This window comes from Mastigoproctus giganteus, chromosome 5 (assembly GCF_048544385.1).
Source record: "Mastigoproctus giganteus isolate SK-2022 chromosome 5, ASM4854438v1, whole genome shotgun sequence".
Taxonomy (NCBI): domain Eukaryota; kingdom Metazoa; phylum Arthropoda; class Arachnida; order Uropygi; family Thelyphonidae; genus Mastigoproctus; species Mastigoproctus giganteus.
The window spans coordinates 173935621-173953246 of record NC_143579.1 but is presented as its reverse complement, the minus strand read 5'-3'; the positions used below and the strand labels follow the sequence as shown (position 1 = coordinate 173953246).

At 38.0% G+C, this 17626-nt stretch overlaps 1 protein-coding gene across 1 annotated transcript in view; it reads right to left on the bottom strand.

Moving 5' to 3' along the window:
• The window catches only part of DAT (Sodium-dependent dopamine transporter), a 121279-nt gene that overhangs the window by 3886 nt on the left and 99767 nt on the right, over positions 1–17626 (bottom strand). Inside the window, exons 8-12 of the mRNA XM_090373539.1 lie at positions 10960–11072; positions 10694–10822; positions 10354–10453; positions 5441–5541; positions 1529–1696 (exon numbers count right to left, since the gene is read on the bottom strand). Coding sequence (XP_090229665.1) covers positions 1529–1696; positions 5441–5541; positions 10354–10453; positions 10694–10822; positions 10960–11072 — 611 coding nt within the window. The remainder of the gene's footprint in view (positions 1–1528; positions 1697–5440; positions 5542–10353; positions 10454–10693; positions 10823–10959; positions 11073–17626) is intronic.

Below are 17626 nucleotides of genomic sequence, written 5' to 3'. Positions count from 1 at the left end.
AATCTGCTAATTTGTAATTCTAAGGATTGTCTTAAAGAAACTCTGAGGAGAGTATGTGAAGCAAGTAAGAAAAAAAAGATTGTTTCTGAATGTGTGTAAAACTAAAATTATGGTGATAATCTCGGTTCCAGTAAAGTGAAGGTTAATGGGCAAGATATCGAAGAAGTTGATGAATCTGATTACATAGGGTCAAAAATAAATAAAAATAGTGACTGCTCAAGCGATGTAAAGAGACGACAGGCAATTACTAAAATGTTGGTCGCTGATCTGATAAAATTATGGAGAGATCATGATCTGCCCCTAAAGATGAAATTGAGAATCACTGATTTGTCGATTTTTCCAGTTGCCACTTATGAATGTGAAGGACGGAATCTGAAAAGAATTGACAGGAAGAAAACGGAGGCATTTGAAATGTGATGTTACAAGAGAATACTGCGTAATTCTTACTTGGATCGAAGAACAAATGAATAGATATTGGATAAAATTGGCAGGCCAAAAATTCTTCATAGCACAAACAAAAGAAAAGTTTTTTGGTAATGTAATAAGAAGGGAAAACTTTCTGTTGAAGAATATAATGGAACGAAAAACCGAGGGGAGAGGTGCAGAGGAAGACCTGCAACTAGGTGGAAGGATGGGATCAGTGAACTTCTGGGCATGACACTTTGCGATGCTACTCGTATAGCACACGATCGATGCATTTGGAGGAATTTGTTGGTGGCCACAACAGCTCCTCAGAGAGCTATGTGACTGGAAGAAGAACCCTAGAGAAACGTACCAACTGTGTGGTACTACACTCAGGGTGGTAGAGAATGAATGAAAAAGAGCTGGGGGTAATTGTGCAGTCAGATATGAAGTGCAAACAGGCTGCCAGAGCAAGTCATGGGGTCTTGTCAATAATATACAGGAATTTTGCTAATAGGGAGAAGGTGATTATTTCTTTGTATAAGGCAATGGTCAGGCCACACCTTGAGTACTGCATACAAGTCTGGAGGCCTTATTTTAGGAAGGACGTAGAGTTGCTTGAGCGAGTACACAGAAGGGCAACAGGATTGGTGAGGGGAACGAAGGAGTGCTCATACCAAGAAAGGCTTAAATTCTGAAAATTGCAGCGTCTGGAGACTAGGCACCTGCGAGGTGACGTGATTGAAGTGTATAAAGCCTTGAATCGGTTGAGCAGGCTCAATGCTGATGGGATTTGTCCTCTTGCTCAGATTGCGAACCTGAGAAGGCATAAATTCAAATTGAGGAAGGACAGTTGTAGAATAGATGATGTTCGGAAATTTGCCTTTAGCCAGCGGATGGTTGATTGCTGGAACAAAACTTCCATCCATCGTTGTGGAAGTTGATAACTAGTTTAAATAAATTCAAGGAAGAACTGGACAAAGTTTCGGAGCGAATGGTTGTGGGAAATGGGAATTTTTTTTGGCTGATGCTGTATAAGCTTGCTTTCTTGCATCATATGCTTCTACTAATGCTAAAATCCTGCAACAGTTCAGTTTTTCTACGTTTTATTTCTTTCGAGACGTACCTGAGTAAGCGTGCCAGGGGTCCTTATTATCTGCCAGATGGCCATTCCGGGAATGCACAAGATTGAAGAGGCAGCAATACACATCCCTAGTGCATTAGCCCACATGGGATATATGTAGTCTTCGTAGGTCAAAGGTTCATAGTTGATCAAGCCGTACACGATAATTAACTAAATATACAAAAACAGGATAAATTAATTGAAGTTAATAGTTTTATTTAAGAATGTGTAAGGCACACACCACAAAGTTTGCACACACACACACGACCGTACCAAAAGTAATGAGATACAAAATCACTGGTACTCAAAAACTAACGAACTAACACGAAAAACAAATGCATTTTTTTAATAAAAGTAGAACCACGTATTCGTCACTTATGAGATAAAACGTTTTCTGTCTAGCCAAGTAAACAAAGTCGCACACAGCATGCAAATTGGGTAACCAGGTTCAAAAAAAAAAAAAAAAAAGTCCATTTCGCATTTATTCGAGTATTATTGTGAAATATTACTGTGAAAGTGTCGCAAGGACACCATTTGAATGAATCCCCAACAAAATAATAGGCCCAATGGAAGCAAGAAAAAAAAAATCAAACTGAAGTGGCCAGGTGCTGAATGTGAATCGCAGCGCTGCAAGCGAACTGTGGAACTAGTTCCAAAACATGCAAACTATCTCTCGTCGAAGACCTGTCCGAAATAGGGACATACGGCCCTAATTGCAAAGCATCGTAGAGATTTCACAGCACAGTAACTCTTCAAAGCTTGATGGATGTACCGGATGAGTGTGTCCGGTGTACCGTCTGTAGGAAGCTTGAGAGAATGGGGGGGTCTCTATGCAGGCCCACCAACCAATTATGTTTCCTTTACTCTTGTACACAAAAGGATTCGTTTGAAATGGAGCTAGAAGTATGTTGATTGGACCCAGGAGCAATAGGATAGGATGCTTTTAACTATTAAGTCGAGATACAGCCTTCAGTCGGAATCTCAACCCGCTTTCATCTGGAGGGAACAAAAAGCCAGGTAGCAAAAATCCTGCTAACATCTTGGAAAGAGACGAGTTTGGAGGTGGCCATTTAATGGTGCTAGCTGGAATCGCTGCCAGTGGTTACTGTCCTTCATGCGTTTCCACCATTAACTATCACTACTATAAGGTATTGAGATTAGATCCTTGATTCTAATGCCACTCTTGCCGAGATTTTCTTTTAACGGATGATAATACATTCCTCACACAGCTCTCCTAAAGAACTAATATCTTCGAAAGGAGAGTATAAACAGTATGAAATGGACAACCGGATTCTCAGTTAAGTAGAACATGCCTAAGCAGGAGGAGTGCCAGTCACAGATCCCCTTCCCTCATTATCAGAGTTAGGAGTCTGTGTCACACCTACGTTGCTATTTAAGAATGTCAGACGTTTTATTTGGGCACGCTTCTATGTTTTATCTATGCACTATTTTTTACTGCTTATGAATTCATTTGCATAACTCAGTAAAATCGATATTTTTCAAATTTTTGTTCTTTTGCTGGATTTTCATATTGATATTTTAAAATACATTAAAACGAATATCTCACTGATGTTTTGTCTTGCTTTTATTCCTTCGCCTCTTACTAAGTTTATTTTATTTCAATATTATACCAATTACATCTCACCCGGATGCAGCCATTCTGAAAAAATCTCAGGTAAGAGAATCTGCCTTAAAATATAAAATTTCTAAAATTGAATATTCCAAAAATACTTCTTAATAGTCTATACTATCCTATTTGGTTAAAATTCACAAGATTAATTTTAAGTTCAAAATGAGAACACAGATCCTCTACAAGAGAATATCACAATAAGTTAGCATTTTACATAAGTTAGTCCGATTTTACGAAAATTAGCGGGTCTCCACTACACAAGTTGACTGTCTCCAACATGTTTTTTTACACTATGATGTTTTGTCGTGAAGTTTGTGTGTGAAAACTTGAGCACCGAGAACAAATACTTGTGGAACAGTGATCCTAACCATACGATCTCAGCTGCTGTTGAAGAAGAAAGCAGTGGAGAACAGTAAATATTCCATTATATTTTTGTTTTGATATTGATAGTTTTGCTTGATTTAAGAACAGGCTACTATGTATCACCGCTATGTACACATACCTATTTATGTACTCTTTAAGACTTCAATAAATTCACATAAAGTTTTTTTTTTTTTTTTAACTTAACCATATCTTACAAATTAAGGTTCATTGGCTTATTCAGAGGCGTGAGATAAATTAGAAACTTTAGAATACTGTAATTAATTTGAATAGTTCTTAAATACACAAATTTTGTGCAGTTTTATTTCTCTCAAAGGAATACAATAATTAATTGTATTCAATAACACCACTACTCAATAACAAAAAATTCACAGCACCATCCAGTAACAAAACTAGAAACTAACTTTGAATGAAAATCAAATAACTTACCTGACTGGCTAACAACTGACAGAGGGTAAACACGCCTGTATGTAAATTAGATAACTCATCTGGCTAGCTCCCCCCTGCCCATCGCCTGTGATCAGACCCCTGCTGTGCTGTTTTGCTGGTATCCTTTAATACTACCGTTACCTAAACTGACCAGGCCTGACGTAGCCCAGTGGTCAGGAGCGAGAGTGCATAGCACGCGTTCCTTGAGTGGACCGGGGTTCAAGCCCGTGACTACTAAATACGATAAATATTTGTATTGACGATTTATTGTAAACTCTACTGACTTGGTTGTCGTGCCGGAGTATAAACAGAAAATTTATTTTAAAGCTTCGACCCTAACCCCACCGAACACATTTGGGATGACTAAAGCGTTGGCTCTGGGCCAGGCTGACATGTCCACAATCAGTAACAATTGACTGCTGTGTTGAAGGACTGAACCAAAATACCGCCTTCCTCTTATCAAAAATTGCTTGGAGTCTCGTCTACCGACGAGAAAAAAAGTGTATGATTAAGGTCAAACGAATACCCACTCGGTATTCGTTTCCCTTATAAAATGCCGTTGTGTTCTGAACTAGTGCTCAAAAGCAATGGAACTGGTGTTTTCAAACAATATTGACAAAATACATGCCCACGCATTTTTTTAATCCACAAGCAAAGCTGCTCAATTTCAGGCCTCATTGATCCCCCCCCCCCCCACCTCCTGGTAGCTAACCATTGCATATATTGGTTTGTCGGCATGGCCAATTTAGACAAACGTCTAGCGATTATAATATCGATATCATCTTACCATCGGAAGTCAGTTCCTTGAATGATGATTAGATTCGTTGCATTTCAGGACGTTTTCACTCCTGTATGAAAGCTGTCTGAAAAGAGCATTCTGCGGCGATTTAGCAGTGCCCTAGACAGTTACTTCTAAAGTGAATGTAGATGTGAACATAAAATCTGGACAATAGTGATTAACTGTTAATTCTCCTATAAACTCCTTGCACGACAATTACAGTTCTTAGTGTCACCATTCATTAAAATTGTGTGTGTGTGTGTGTGTGTTGGTATTTTAATGATTAAATGGTGTATTTTTTCCCAATGAAACTTAGAAATGTAATAGATTGGTTTTCATTTAAAAAATTGAGTCAATTTAATTTAAAAGTAAAAATGGATAGATAAGTCTAAACATAAGTTTTTTAAAATGTTACAGATTTACTTACATAAACTATATAATTTGAGTAAATCTTAAACTTAAAAATCATACAAGTTTTTCACAGCTTTAGTTACACTCCCAAAATTATAATAATTCATTGGAATAAGTTTTAAGCACAAGATTTAAATAAAGTAAAGATGAAATTTAGAAACCTTTCCTCGAAATAACTTAACTGACATACACACTATAAAAAAATTCCCCGGTCGTCGACTGATAGCATTGGGAGTATATCTGTATATATAAATCACATTTATATATCAATAAATCAATTACTAACCATTATAAAGAATGGGGCCACAAAAACCCAACAAAACTTCCACCACAGGCCTACCTCAGTACCCAACATTTCCTTGATATCTTGAGAGAAACGTTGAATTCCTGAAAATGAAAAGGGAAAAATGTTACAAACGAATAATAGTATATTTAATCATAATTATTTTATCATTGTCATTCGTTTGATAGCCTTGATCGATTTGTTATAGACACCGACAATATTATACAGGGTGCTTCAAAATTGCACGGAACAAACGTAAGAGGATATTCTACAAGTTAAAATAGAAAAAGAAAGTTTGTATAAACATAACTCTCTAAAGTGTGTGCATCTCCTATAACAATTTGCTTAAATTATTAACACCAGATGGAAGTTTGACTGTTCTTCAGGGAACTTCATTCCGGACTGTATAGTTATCCCCAGGTCTCTTCGAAGTAACCTTCCTTCTGTTCGATGCAGGATCCAACGCGATGAACCCACTGTTCTCTACCATAACTTATCGTTTCCGGATTTTTAATGGTTTCTGCAGCTTCCGAAATGCAATTTCTCAGTTCTCCTTGCATGGTAATACGAGTAGAACAAACGATGGACTTCGCACAAAGATTGAGGGGTTCGGGGTCAAGTGATTGTGGTGGCCGTTGTACAGGGCTGTTCCGACCAATCCATGTCTAAACCACATGCTCTGCCGATTTTCAATAGTATGCATTTCAGTCATTTCCGCAAATGATACCGCAGTTAAGGTAGGTATGCCCTTCCAATAATGTTCCCCAAGAAAACCACAACAAACATTAAAGGAAAAGGCATGTTGATAACGAGTACTGGAAAATCGTGTGTGTGTTTTTCTTCGGGCAGGTATGAGTATTTCGAGAGTTTAGAATTCAATTCCTTGAAAAACATGATGCATCTGCAACCAGAACACGGCTGAGAAATTGAGTTTCACGTGCGCCTTGCAAAATGTGCCAAAAAGGTTTATGCGTTTATTCACATCTTGTGGAAACAAGTTTTGTATAGGTGTATTTTAAAATGGATACAATTGCTGTTTGTGTAATGTCTTCCATTAATTACGTGAACAGCAATTGCACTTGGCAGATCAAGCATTTATGCAACCTCACAACCTTCTGGCACTTGTGGTAGGAGATACTTGAATAACACGAAGTATTTGCTCTTCAACATTCAGTTCATCAAAATCTTCCTGTATCAACATTTACTCGTAATGGTCTCCCACCCGCAAATGATTTATGACTCGATGCTCGTCAAGTTGCAAATTCTTCGGTGTATTTGCGAACAGCGGCTACAAAATTCTTGTGAACCAGAACATAAATTAAAATAATAACAGTTAAGAATAATTGAGTAGAAGTAAACAATTTGAAAGTTAAGTCTCTTATAATAAATAAGTTTAACAAATTCTCTTCTGTAAAGTACGAGGCAGTCGTCCTGGGCCCCGATACTCAAGTATTCGTTGATTAGTATAGACATACGTAACCAGTGTCACACTGATTACTTATGACTGAATAATTCATTCGATTCGTGTAGCAGAAGCTGCAAAACAGTACTAATCATGTCGGTATCGGTACGCATGTTTTGTACTGTTTAATGCCCGTTTTATACAGTCATTTTTATGACAGTAAATTTGAACAAAAAGTATTTTTCAGGGATTTATAATTTAGGATTAATATTTAATAACATGGAAACAAAAACTTTTGAGACATGTTTGTAGGAATTCTATTTCAGTTGTAGAATATGCTGCCACATGTGTTCCTTGCAATTTTGAAACATCCTGTAGAGTGCCTGTTCGAAGATTTTCAAACTGGGGGGAGGGGGGGGATAAAGCTGTTAAAGGGAGCGTCTAAAGCAATATTCGGGGCTTCAGTAATCATGCAGCAGTAAAAAATTCCACTTATTTTTACCATAAGGGGACTATAGCCCCTTTAGCTGTTACCTGGGGCCACCACTGATCTCGTATAATACTGCGCATTATTACTTATAAATTAAAGCTATATTTCTCTGTACTAATCAGGAAAATAGGCACTAAAATGATTCTTATAATTAACTTAGTATTATTAAAATTAAAATAAATTTGTACACAAAATAAAGTAAAATAATATGCTTCTTTAATAATTAATATGCTTTATTTTGTATTAAGGAATTAAAAATAATGAACACTGAATAAGAAATCATGATTAAAGTGTTCTTAATATAATTGAGTAAATTTTTCCACACAGTCCTAATAAACTAGAAGCCATAGTTATATTATCACATGATATAAAGCTGTTGTAGGAATGCAAAGTTATGAATATGGATTTATGCTTATGCCTATTTCGATCAAAATATTTTAATACAAAAATATTATTTCCGCATCACAAAAAACATTGGAACACTGTCGAATTTTATAATATCGGAGATATCGAGTTGCAACACACTATCCTTAATTTCTTTGTCTGGGAAGATACCACAAGTGGTTTTTTAATTAGGGATAACCAAAATCTTCTTTAAGAAAGTTAACTCAAATGTATAAAGTAAGGTTGTGTGATCAAGTAATGATGTCTAAATTAAAAAAAAAAAAAAAAACCACTCTACCACGTATAAAAATTGCAGCATAATTCAAGAAGAGGGAAGGGGGTTTCTAGGGTATTTCAGGCAGTAGGTGCCGTATCGTGCAGGATTTCATGCCACCTTGCTTCCCCGGGTGAGTGCGAGCTCTTTCTTATTTGGTTTTCACTTTTCTTTTATTATTATTATTATTATTATTATTACTGCATTTTCATACTTTGCTTAATTTTGCTTAGTATCAGTTAGAGCCTCTCAATTTCTTGTTGCATTTAGCAGTCATTTTTATGCGTAGCATGAGTTTTTTTTTTTTTAATTTATACATTATTAGTTGATCACACCGCGTTTAATAAATGTTCATTTATTATTGTTTCGTGTTCTTGAGAACCCTTCCCTTTTACTTTTCTCGTTCTGTATTAATACTTTTTCAGTATTATTTAAGTAATGCCATAGTTGCTTTTTTGCTCGGTAGTACAGTTTATTTTGAATATTTCCAGGGGTCGGAGTCCATTTGCTCTGATCAATAGGGAAATTCACATTTTATCTTTCAGTTTGCTTAAGTTGTTTCCTGATTACAGGGTGTCAGCCAGGAACAACCTGTTTTAAGCATGTGTTTTGTTCAAACTGTCTTTATCCTTCACATTTTCGCTTTGTTATTAATAGTAAGCCATGACAGAAATGCTAACTTTTTTGGGAATTTTCACAGTAGCAGATGCCCCGTGATCACAATTTGTTACTGTGGTTCCCCAAAATTTACATTTCTTTTGCGTAATGTTATTATTTCTCTTAGTAAGTATGTTCCTAGTAGGTTTACCTTACCTTGTAGGAACCCATGCTGCTGTGCTTTCCTGGGTGAATGCAGGCTGCGATGGGCTCTGCTAGTGCAACTTTCGCTGTTTTTTTTTTTTTTTTCTAGGTTGTTTTGCTGTTAAGATTTGCTTTCAAGGGTACATTTTCTTTACCAAGCCAGATACAAACTGTCCTCATGGAAAAAGCTTCTTTTTTTTTTTTTTTTTTTTTTCAGTTCATCGTTTTTCGATTCACTACCGACTCCAATTCCCCTTCACCGCGCTTCGGAATCAGATTCGTTGAGGTCAATGATGAACGTGCCCACAATATTATCAAGGACTTCCCCTCCCTTCTACCAGTAAAATTCGATAGTTCTTGCGTATTTACATTTTTTTTTTCAGGTTGACTCCGGTCAAATTACACCCCTCTGAACAATGCAGTTATGCAATCCTGGTGTTATGTTTATATGAAATTTTAATTAGTTAAGAAGAGACATTGCAGCTCCTATCAATTAATGGAATTTTAAGATATTTCCAAATATTTTGATTTTTTCCTGGACTCTCCGGCTCTTTCCCCAGAGGCCTGCCTTAATTTGATTCGCAGAAAACAAAGTTGTAAATAATGAACACATCTGCTGCTGTTTTCCGTTAATTTCCCTTCATGTGAAGTCCTTACGTAAAGAGACACTTTCCAACAATCATCTTTGCTATCTTCGTTTTTTTTTACTTTTTTACCCACAAGAGTTACAGCTTATTTTAGTTTCTATCTTGGTATTTTCCAACGGTATAGTAAATCCCAGAGAAAGGTCACATATAAGTCTACGGAGATGTATCAGTATAAATCATCAAAGCAAATTGTATTGTCTGTGTGATCTCTGTCGGCTTATGCAGAAAACCCATATTCTTAGTTTTCCAACGGTTTTTTCTTCTAAGAATGGAGGGTTTTCTCATTATTGTTGTAAGATACCTTTTAGTGAATTTTAAAATTAACAGTGTGTCGGTGTTTCCCCTCACCTATCTTTTTTGCATTGTCATTTATGCCACTGTATGCTTCTTTTTTTTCCTTTGAGCCCCTATGACTTCTCTGATCCAGTTCTAGTAGTCTCTCATTCTCAGGTAGCGGGCTCTGTTCGGATGGATATTAGGATACCCATTCTTACAGCCACATCTTAAGCTCCATAGATGCTATCAAGAATCACTGAATTTCAGCATCCTGTAGTTAGAAATAAACTAGCCTTCGTATAGTGACTTCTCTGTTTATCTGTTGGGAATCAGTACTTCAAAATAGATACTATGCCCAAATGCCAAAAGTAACTTTGTCTATCAGAAAATTTCATCTTGACTTCTTACCGGCAGTTTCAATTTATCGACATGTCATCATCGTGGAATTCTTTTTTTTTTTTTTTTTCTTACTTTTACAAATACGATAGGGTATATTTGCAAAATGAATTCTTAATCTAAGGCATCGGGCATTTTTGAATTCATGAACATATCTTTCTAAACTGCAGTAGAACACTTTTTTTATTTAGTGCGATTACCAGAGGTCATCTGTTCATGAAAACATAAATTCCATCAGATACTTACCATAAATCCAGGACACTGCTACTGCTTCAAAGAATACTGCGAACAAAATTGAATAGCCTGCCGCATACCTATCTAGCAGTTGAACAACATATGCACCACCCTGGAAATGAAATACGCACCAGTAAGTATGTGTGAGAGAGCATTTTATGATAATTATTTAACATAAAGTCCACTTCACTAAGTGGACTTCACTAAAGTCCACTTAGTGAAGCAGATCAATGAATAATACTTACGCGCTTATAAATAATTTACAAATTCTAATAAAGCATGCTCCAGGAAATGGTAATGAAACAAGATGACTGAAATAATTCAGATGATTACGCGCTTATAAATAACGTACCTGAGCACAGCTGGCAAGCCCCACAAGGTAGTAAAGAGTGAAGAGACACGCGACGAAAACCTCCCGGTTCTTCCTTAAAACTGGATATTCATCGCTGAGGGCAGTGATGATAGCTTCAGACCCGCCAAACTATGCGAAGAAAATATTAAATATCTGAAAAATGCAAGTATTTAATGCAATAATCCTTGATTACTCTTCAGTTATAAGAAATTGTATATTGCAATTTATATATTATAAGAGATATATCTTGATCAGAAAAACTTTACCGAGCTGTCAAGTCCCAAGGTAAGCAGCATGAGGAAGAAGATAATGGACCAAAACGTTGATCCTGGCATTGTGGCAATAGCTTCTGGATAGACGATGAATACCAGTCCGGGGCCTACAACGAATAATATAAATGAATATAAACAGATATCACATACCTAAATAATGCCATTGTTGTTAAGCCATGGTTGGTGACAACCAAATAAGGTTGCTTGTTGTGGTGACGGTGTTGTCAGATAATTATTTTGGAGATGTCATTCGTATTTACAAACAGGACAATATTACTATTAAATTCTACGTCATACAAAGTTAATAATATTCACTGTTCATCCTTTTAAAATATTCGTCTACTTGTAAACCATATTATAGCGCAAAGCGACCCATTTATTGATAATAAATATGATCTTTATTGTAAAGTTCCTAGGTACACGCAGGTACCCTACCTTTACAAACTCTTCACGGCACTAAGCCAGGGGTCTCCAAGTAGAACAGTTTGAGTTGGATTTGTTGTTTAGATCAATGTAGACAGCCCATGCCATAATGCATTTGTACAGGACAATTATAGATAACTCCGTCAATTTGGAAGCCTGGTGACAGAAAACAAATAATCACACAAAATTAAATTTGGAATGGACAATATTTAGCTATTCTAAAAGAAGATTTAGACAAGGGCCTTTTCAACATGCTCTTGAAGGACAGCATCGCAATCACTGTGTTATCAGTGTAGCTGCTAATCACGTATTGTTTTGATGAAATTGTTTATTGAAATGACAATCGGCATCACATATATGATGGGCGCGAGAAATGCTTTGTTATGTGTTGTTTGAAGCGTTTCCCCTAGGGAATATTCGTAACTTCTCTGTAATATCTTGTTCAAGTCTTTCTGAGAAAAATTTTCTTGAGATAAACTCATAACCAGAAACAAAAGATGTGACCCCTGTACGCAAAAATCGGAAAGCAGCTTTCAGACAATCAACAAAATTTTCACTATCCGACAACAGAGTTTGCTTGCGTCAGAACAGCACGCAGGAAACTCAGAGCAGTGTGTGTGTGTAGCAGAGTTCAAGACAGTTTAATGGTTTCGCTACTTGTCACTCGTTTAGAGAGTTTTTAGAAAAAATTTGAAATTACTCCCATCAATGACTGGAGGAATTTCGAAAGGCTTCTTCAATCGAGACTGTAATTAGCCCATCTCAGACCGAGGAAATAGCGTTCTCTTTATTCTGAGTTCTTCAGCCAACACAACATGCATATCGTGAATATACACTTGTACGACCATGATGCACAATGGCTCAATATGGTATTAACTGCTGATGCGCCTAGAACCCGACAACAACTATGTGTGTGTAACAGATGAATCCTTTTTCAGAGATTTCGGGAACGGTTGCATTAGTCAATTGAGCATGGGAAACGTAAGGTAGGCAAACGAATCACAGTTCACAAGTACAGCACTGTATGATTTGTTGTAGGTCTCCGACTTTAGCATGGCGATTATAAGGAAGCAGTAAGGACTGTATTCGGATGTAATGGTGACGTACCGAAATGGCAATGGTCTGTTCCAAGATGATAGTGTTACGGCGTAGACGGCACAAAATTATCAGGAATGGTACGCTCATTACCAGCATCTTCCGTGACTGGCGCACTCACCGGACATGAAGCCCATCAAAATGTGAAGCCCTCTGGTACTATGCAACCGAGATGGAATTCGGTAACCAATGAATCGAACGGATTTAGAGGTCATTCTACAACACGAATGGAATAACATCTCTAGGAATATCTGTGTCGTGCCATGAAGGGACTGTCACTGCTAACCTGTTACATGTGGATTTATGTGCTAATAGGTAATTTCTATAATACTGTATTTTGGCGGAGCACTGTATAATCACCCATGTTGTGGGCAACTTGACTGTATTATGAAGGCAAGTTTTGTACTGTAGTTTTGTTTTATAGGGCGAAAAGCCTGAACTCCCAATTGGAAAATTTCTATTACGATCGACCTCATCTAGCTCAGTGCCGGCGAAAAAAACTTTAAAAAAGTTTCTCCATTCATCAAAAGTGGATTTAAGCCAGGAATTGATGTTTGTAGATCCCTCTTTGTTACCAACAGCAACATTTCAGTTGCCTAATCGACTTTCTTATCTCTTTTCTCTAGCTTGGAAACAATACAAGCTAGAGAAAAGCATTTTCGATTTCGAAGCAATTTCATCCAGCCCAACTGTTACACTACGAAGTCGTGTATATTTTATTATTTATTTTTTTATTATTATTATTTTTTTAAATAAAGAGTTTGTACTCTGGAATGGTCACACAGTATCAGAAGAGTTTATAAAATAGAATGTTCAAAAAATTTTAAAAATTACCCTATTTACGGTATCATATAGATTTGGACATGCGGCGTAAGCAATTCTGTACTTCACCTGACCACTCTGTCTGCCTAGACTGTAGCCACTTGTAGGGAAACTTCCAGAATGCATTTTATGATAGGGTGTCCCTCACACACACACTGCACGAACATAATTTTACACACATTTCTGGCCTTTTACAGTGCTTTCTGTAATCATCACAGTGTACGAAGGCGGAGATGAATTGACGTTCAGGTGCCGTCCTACATAAGATACTATACAAATGTACATGTCTACATGGGGTGTCCCTCAGGGCTTTGCACCCATCTATTTGGGAAACGTTATTTATTCGAAGTGTAAGACTGGGTAATTCGTTGTGAAGCGATTCACAATATGAGATGTAGTAGAATGCTAATCTGCAAACTACGTTTTCTTTTTATTGAATTTTACTGCGTATTAAGATATTCATTTTAAATGTATCTTAATAATGTGCAAAGACTGGACAAATTTCGATTTAAAATTATATAGCTATGCAGATTAGTTCATGAGAGCATCCCATATAAAGGAATACAAACATGACATAGACTTCTCATGCCAAGAAGGAAACTTAATTATTTCTGGAAGTATGAAATCCTGTTCTTGAATGGACTGTTGCAAGCCAAGTGAGGTTTCTGAAACGTATGACTAGTAATCCTCTTGGCTATAAAATCACAGGCACGCACTTAGGGCTTGAAATCTGGGGATATGGCTAGCCATTTCATACGGACTTTATACTCTTCCTCTGAGGGCTGTTATTTGGTTTTTAGGAGCATTAGCAACTAAGTCCATATTGCTTCGGGGATATGCGGTGGTCATTCTGTGACCTTTCCGCATCCTCCATATTTGGTGGTCACGGGCTCGAACCCCGGTCTAATCAAGAAGCGTGTGCTACGCACTGCTGCTCTTGCCCACCTGGCTACGGAGGCGCCGGTTCCTCTGAGGGTATTATATTAATTCAGTAGGAGAGCGCTACGAGGATGTTCATTATCGTCCTTTAAAAGAAAGGACTGATTGCTGCTTTAGAAGGGAGAACATAGGATCAAAGATCTCATCACGGTATTACATGAATTTCTAGACAGTCACTGAAAGTAATTTCAGACCAAATAAAACCTCCAAACATATTTCTTTCCGCGGTTTTAGTGGCATGGAATCTGTTTACTAGAACTCGAGAGGAGTGTAATTCACAAATTATCATCTCCTGAGATCATCACGTGTCAAATGTAGGTCAATAATGACCCTACTAGATGACTCCATATGAAGTGTGTCCAGAAGCCGACTGAGGACTGCATCTCGACTCATTTATGAAAAGCACCATGTCCCATTGCTCCTGGGTCCAGTCGAAATGCTGCCAGAACCAATTCAAACGGGAAATATTTTATCCAAGCGAACACAGACAGTTAGTCGTCGTAGATAAAAATGTCCTTCCTCCCATGAACCATTCAATGTTTGGTATCGCCCAGATAAAATTCCTCCAGAGATCTAAAAAGCTCTGAAGGAAATTGTTATTCTGCGAAGTATCTTTGTTACTTCACAATTAGAGTCAGATAACGTTTTTGGAGGAGGGGGAGGCGTTAGTGTATTCTGCCTGCTGTAATTGCATGGTTGTCTGTTTTGCTGGACTTGCAAGCCTCTCCCGAGATGGTCACCTTGCGTGAAGGTGACAATAGGACTGCCTCGGACAGTTTTTCGAAATAGACTTGGAGTGTTCTTGAAACTGATTTCACAGCGTACTTTCAAAGCTGTGAGAGCCATTTAGTTATCCAGCCACATCCGGCTTGATTTTGTTCTGCCTCAGTTCTTCCTATTGTTTTCCATCTTAAAGAATAATCTGAACTGTGCCATTTCGATATTATTTTGTTTCATAAAGGAACAATATTTGGACTAGTATTTTAAAATGTATAAAATGTATTCGCATTTTTGTATTTGTTCCTTAAATTTTGAGTAGCGGTGACAGTATCTTTTTAAACTGGGCATTGAAATCTGCTACCATACCATAATACTCCAAGCGGCCATATTGCGAAACTCACTTTTCATTTAGTTATCTAATTTCGTGATTAAAATCTGATTAAATTAATTCTGGTTAACATTATAAACTTGATTTCTTGTCAAGACCGATCGAATGGTTTGCTTTTTAGATGCAAAATTAGACCGTGAGATTGTGAACAAGAATATACCCAGAGGCAGCTTTCATAGTATTATTATTAGCATTAGTAGAGGCATACGATGCAAGAAAGCAAGCTTATGCAGCATCAGCCAAAAAAAAAAAAAAAAAAAAAAAAAAAAACGCTCCGATTGCACCTCTCCGTTCGTTCCAAATACCTGTACAACTGTCTTTCCTCAATTTGAATTTATGCACTCTCAGGTGATTATTGTGAACAAGAGGAAGAATCCCATCAGTATTGAGCATGATCAAACCATTCAACGCTTTATACACCTCAATCAGATCACCTCGCAGGTGCCTAGTCTCCAAACAATACTATCTGCAAAACTTAAGCCTTTCTTCGTAAGAGCAACTCTTTGTTCCATTCACTAATCTTGTTGCCCAGACCTGTATAAGTACTCAAGGTGTAGCCTGACCATCGCCTTATACAAGGGGATAATCACCTCCCTATCCCTGCTAGAAAAATTCCTGTATATCATTGACAAGACACCATGAGCTACTCTTGCAGACCGTCTGCACTGCTCAGAAAACTTCATATCTGCCTGCACAATTACCCCCAGGTCCTTTTCATTCTCTGCCACTGTCAGTGTAGTACCACAGAGTTGATACGTTACTCTGGGGTTACTGCTTCCCATATGTAGTATCATCTCGTATCATCCCCAGATATTTGTAGGTCACTCCCTCTGCCATGGATGGATTCGATCTCTTTACCAGTCTTTATTTGGTAGTTTCAGCCGACTAGTTTACATTTGTCAAAGTTAAACTTCATTTGCCACCTCTCAGCCCATCTGCTCAACTTTTCTAGATTCTGTTGCAGCAGCATAATGTCATTAACAACTCTGCCAACCTTCGTATCGTCTACAAACTTGGACATTAAGCCTGATATACCATCATTATTGTTGCTCTTATATTATTTCTCCCTGATTGTGGTATCCACCTTGTGACTGGTATTGCTACCAAGTACACAAGGTGGTTGTAATGTCTAGTGTTACTGTTGGTCGAGGAACTCTCTGACTATCCTACAGGTGTTCAGGATTGCGTCTTTCTGGAATTCCTTGTAGATGTTCGCTGGGAGATCTATTGCTATACCGGTGTTTAACACGATGATCGGGATGGTCGTTACTTGTTGCATATGTCACATCTCTTTGATCTCCTGACTTAGGGCTGTGTACTTCCTAATCTCTTCCTCATATGTTTTCTGGAGGTTGCCAGTGTTGGGCACTACTATGTCAATTACATAGGTAGCCTTTTCCTTCTTGTCCACAAGGGTTATGTCCGGTCTGTTGTGCGGGATTGTCTTATCCGTTATTATGGCGCGGTCCCATAATAAATACAGCCTGTGGGTTGGGGTCTCTAGTACTGCCTGAGGTGGGCGCCTCCGTAGCCAGGTGGGAAGAAGCAGCAGTGCGTAGCACACGCTTCTTGATTAGACCGGGGTTCGAGCCCGTCACCACCAAATACGGAGGGTGCGGAAAGGTCAGGGAATGACCACCGCATATTCCCGAAGCAATATGACCTTAGTTGCTAATGCTCCTAAAAACCAAAACAACAACAACAACAACAACTGCCTGAGGTTCGTACTTATAGTACGGTACACGTTCTTTGATCAACTAGAATTTCCTCGGTAGCTTCTGATATATTATCCTGGCTATCTGGTCGTGTCTACGAGTGTACTCAGTCTGGTTGATCACCTTGCATCCCGCTGTGATGTGTTGGATCGTTTCTGAGGCCAAGTGGCATCGTCACATGTGTCGTCGGACACTTCGGGCTCCTTGGCGATGTATTTTCTATAGTTTCTGGTGTTAATTACCTGGTCTTGGATGGCAAGCATGAATCCTTCAATCTCAGGGTAGAGCGCCCCACTCGTGAGCCATGCAGTGGAAGCAATTTTATCTATGTGATCTTGATGGAGATCATAGTAGTGTCTTCTTTGCCCATCTTTCTAGCTTCGTTTATACCGTCTGGGTGGAGGGGTGGGGGGTATACCGCTTGTCTGTCTTCCTTATGGCCTAGTAGAGTGCTGCTGTGTGTTTCTGGAAGTAATCATTCAGGTTAGCTATCGCTGTTTTCTGTTGCTCGATGAGGTCTTTCTCCCTCTTTCCGAGCTATTGTCAGTCTCTCCACGGC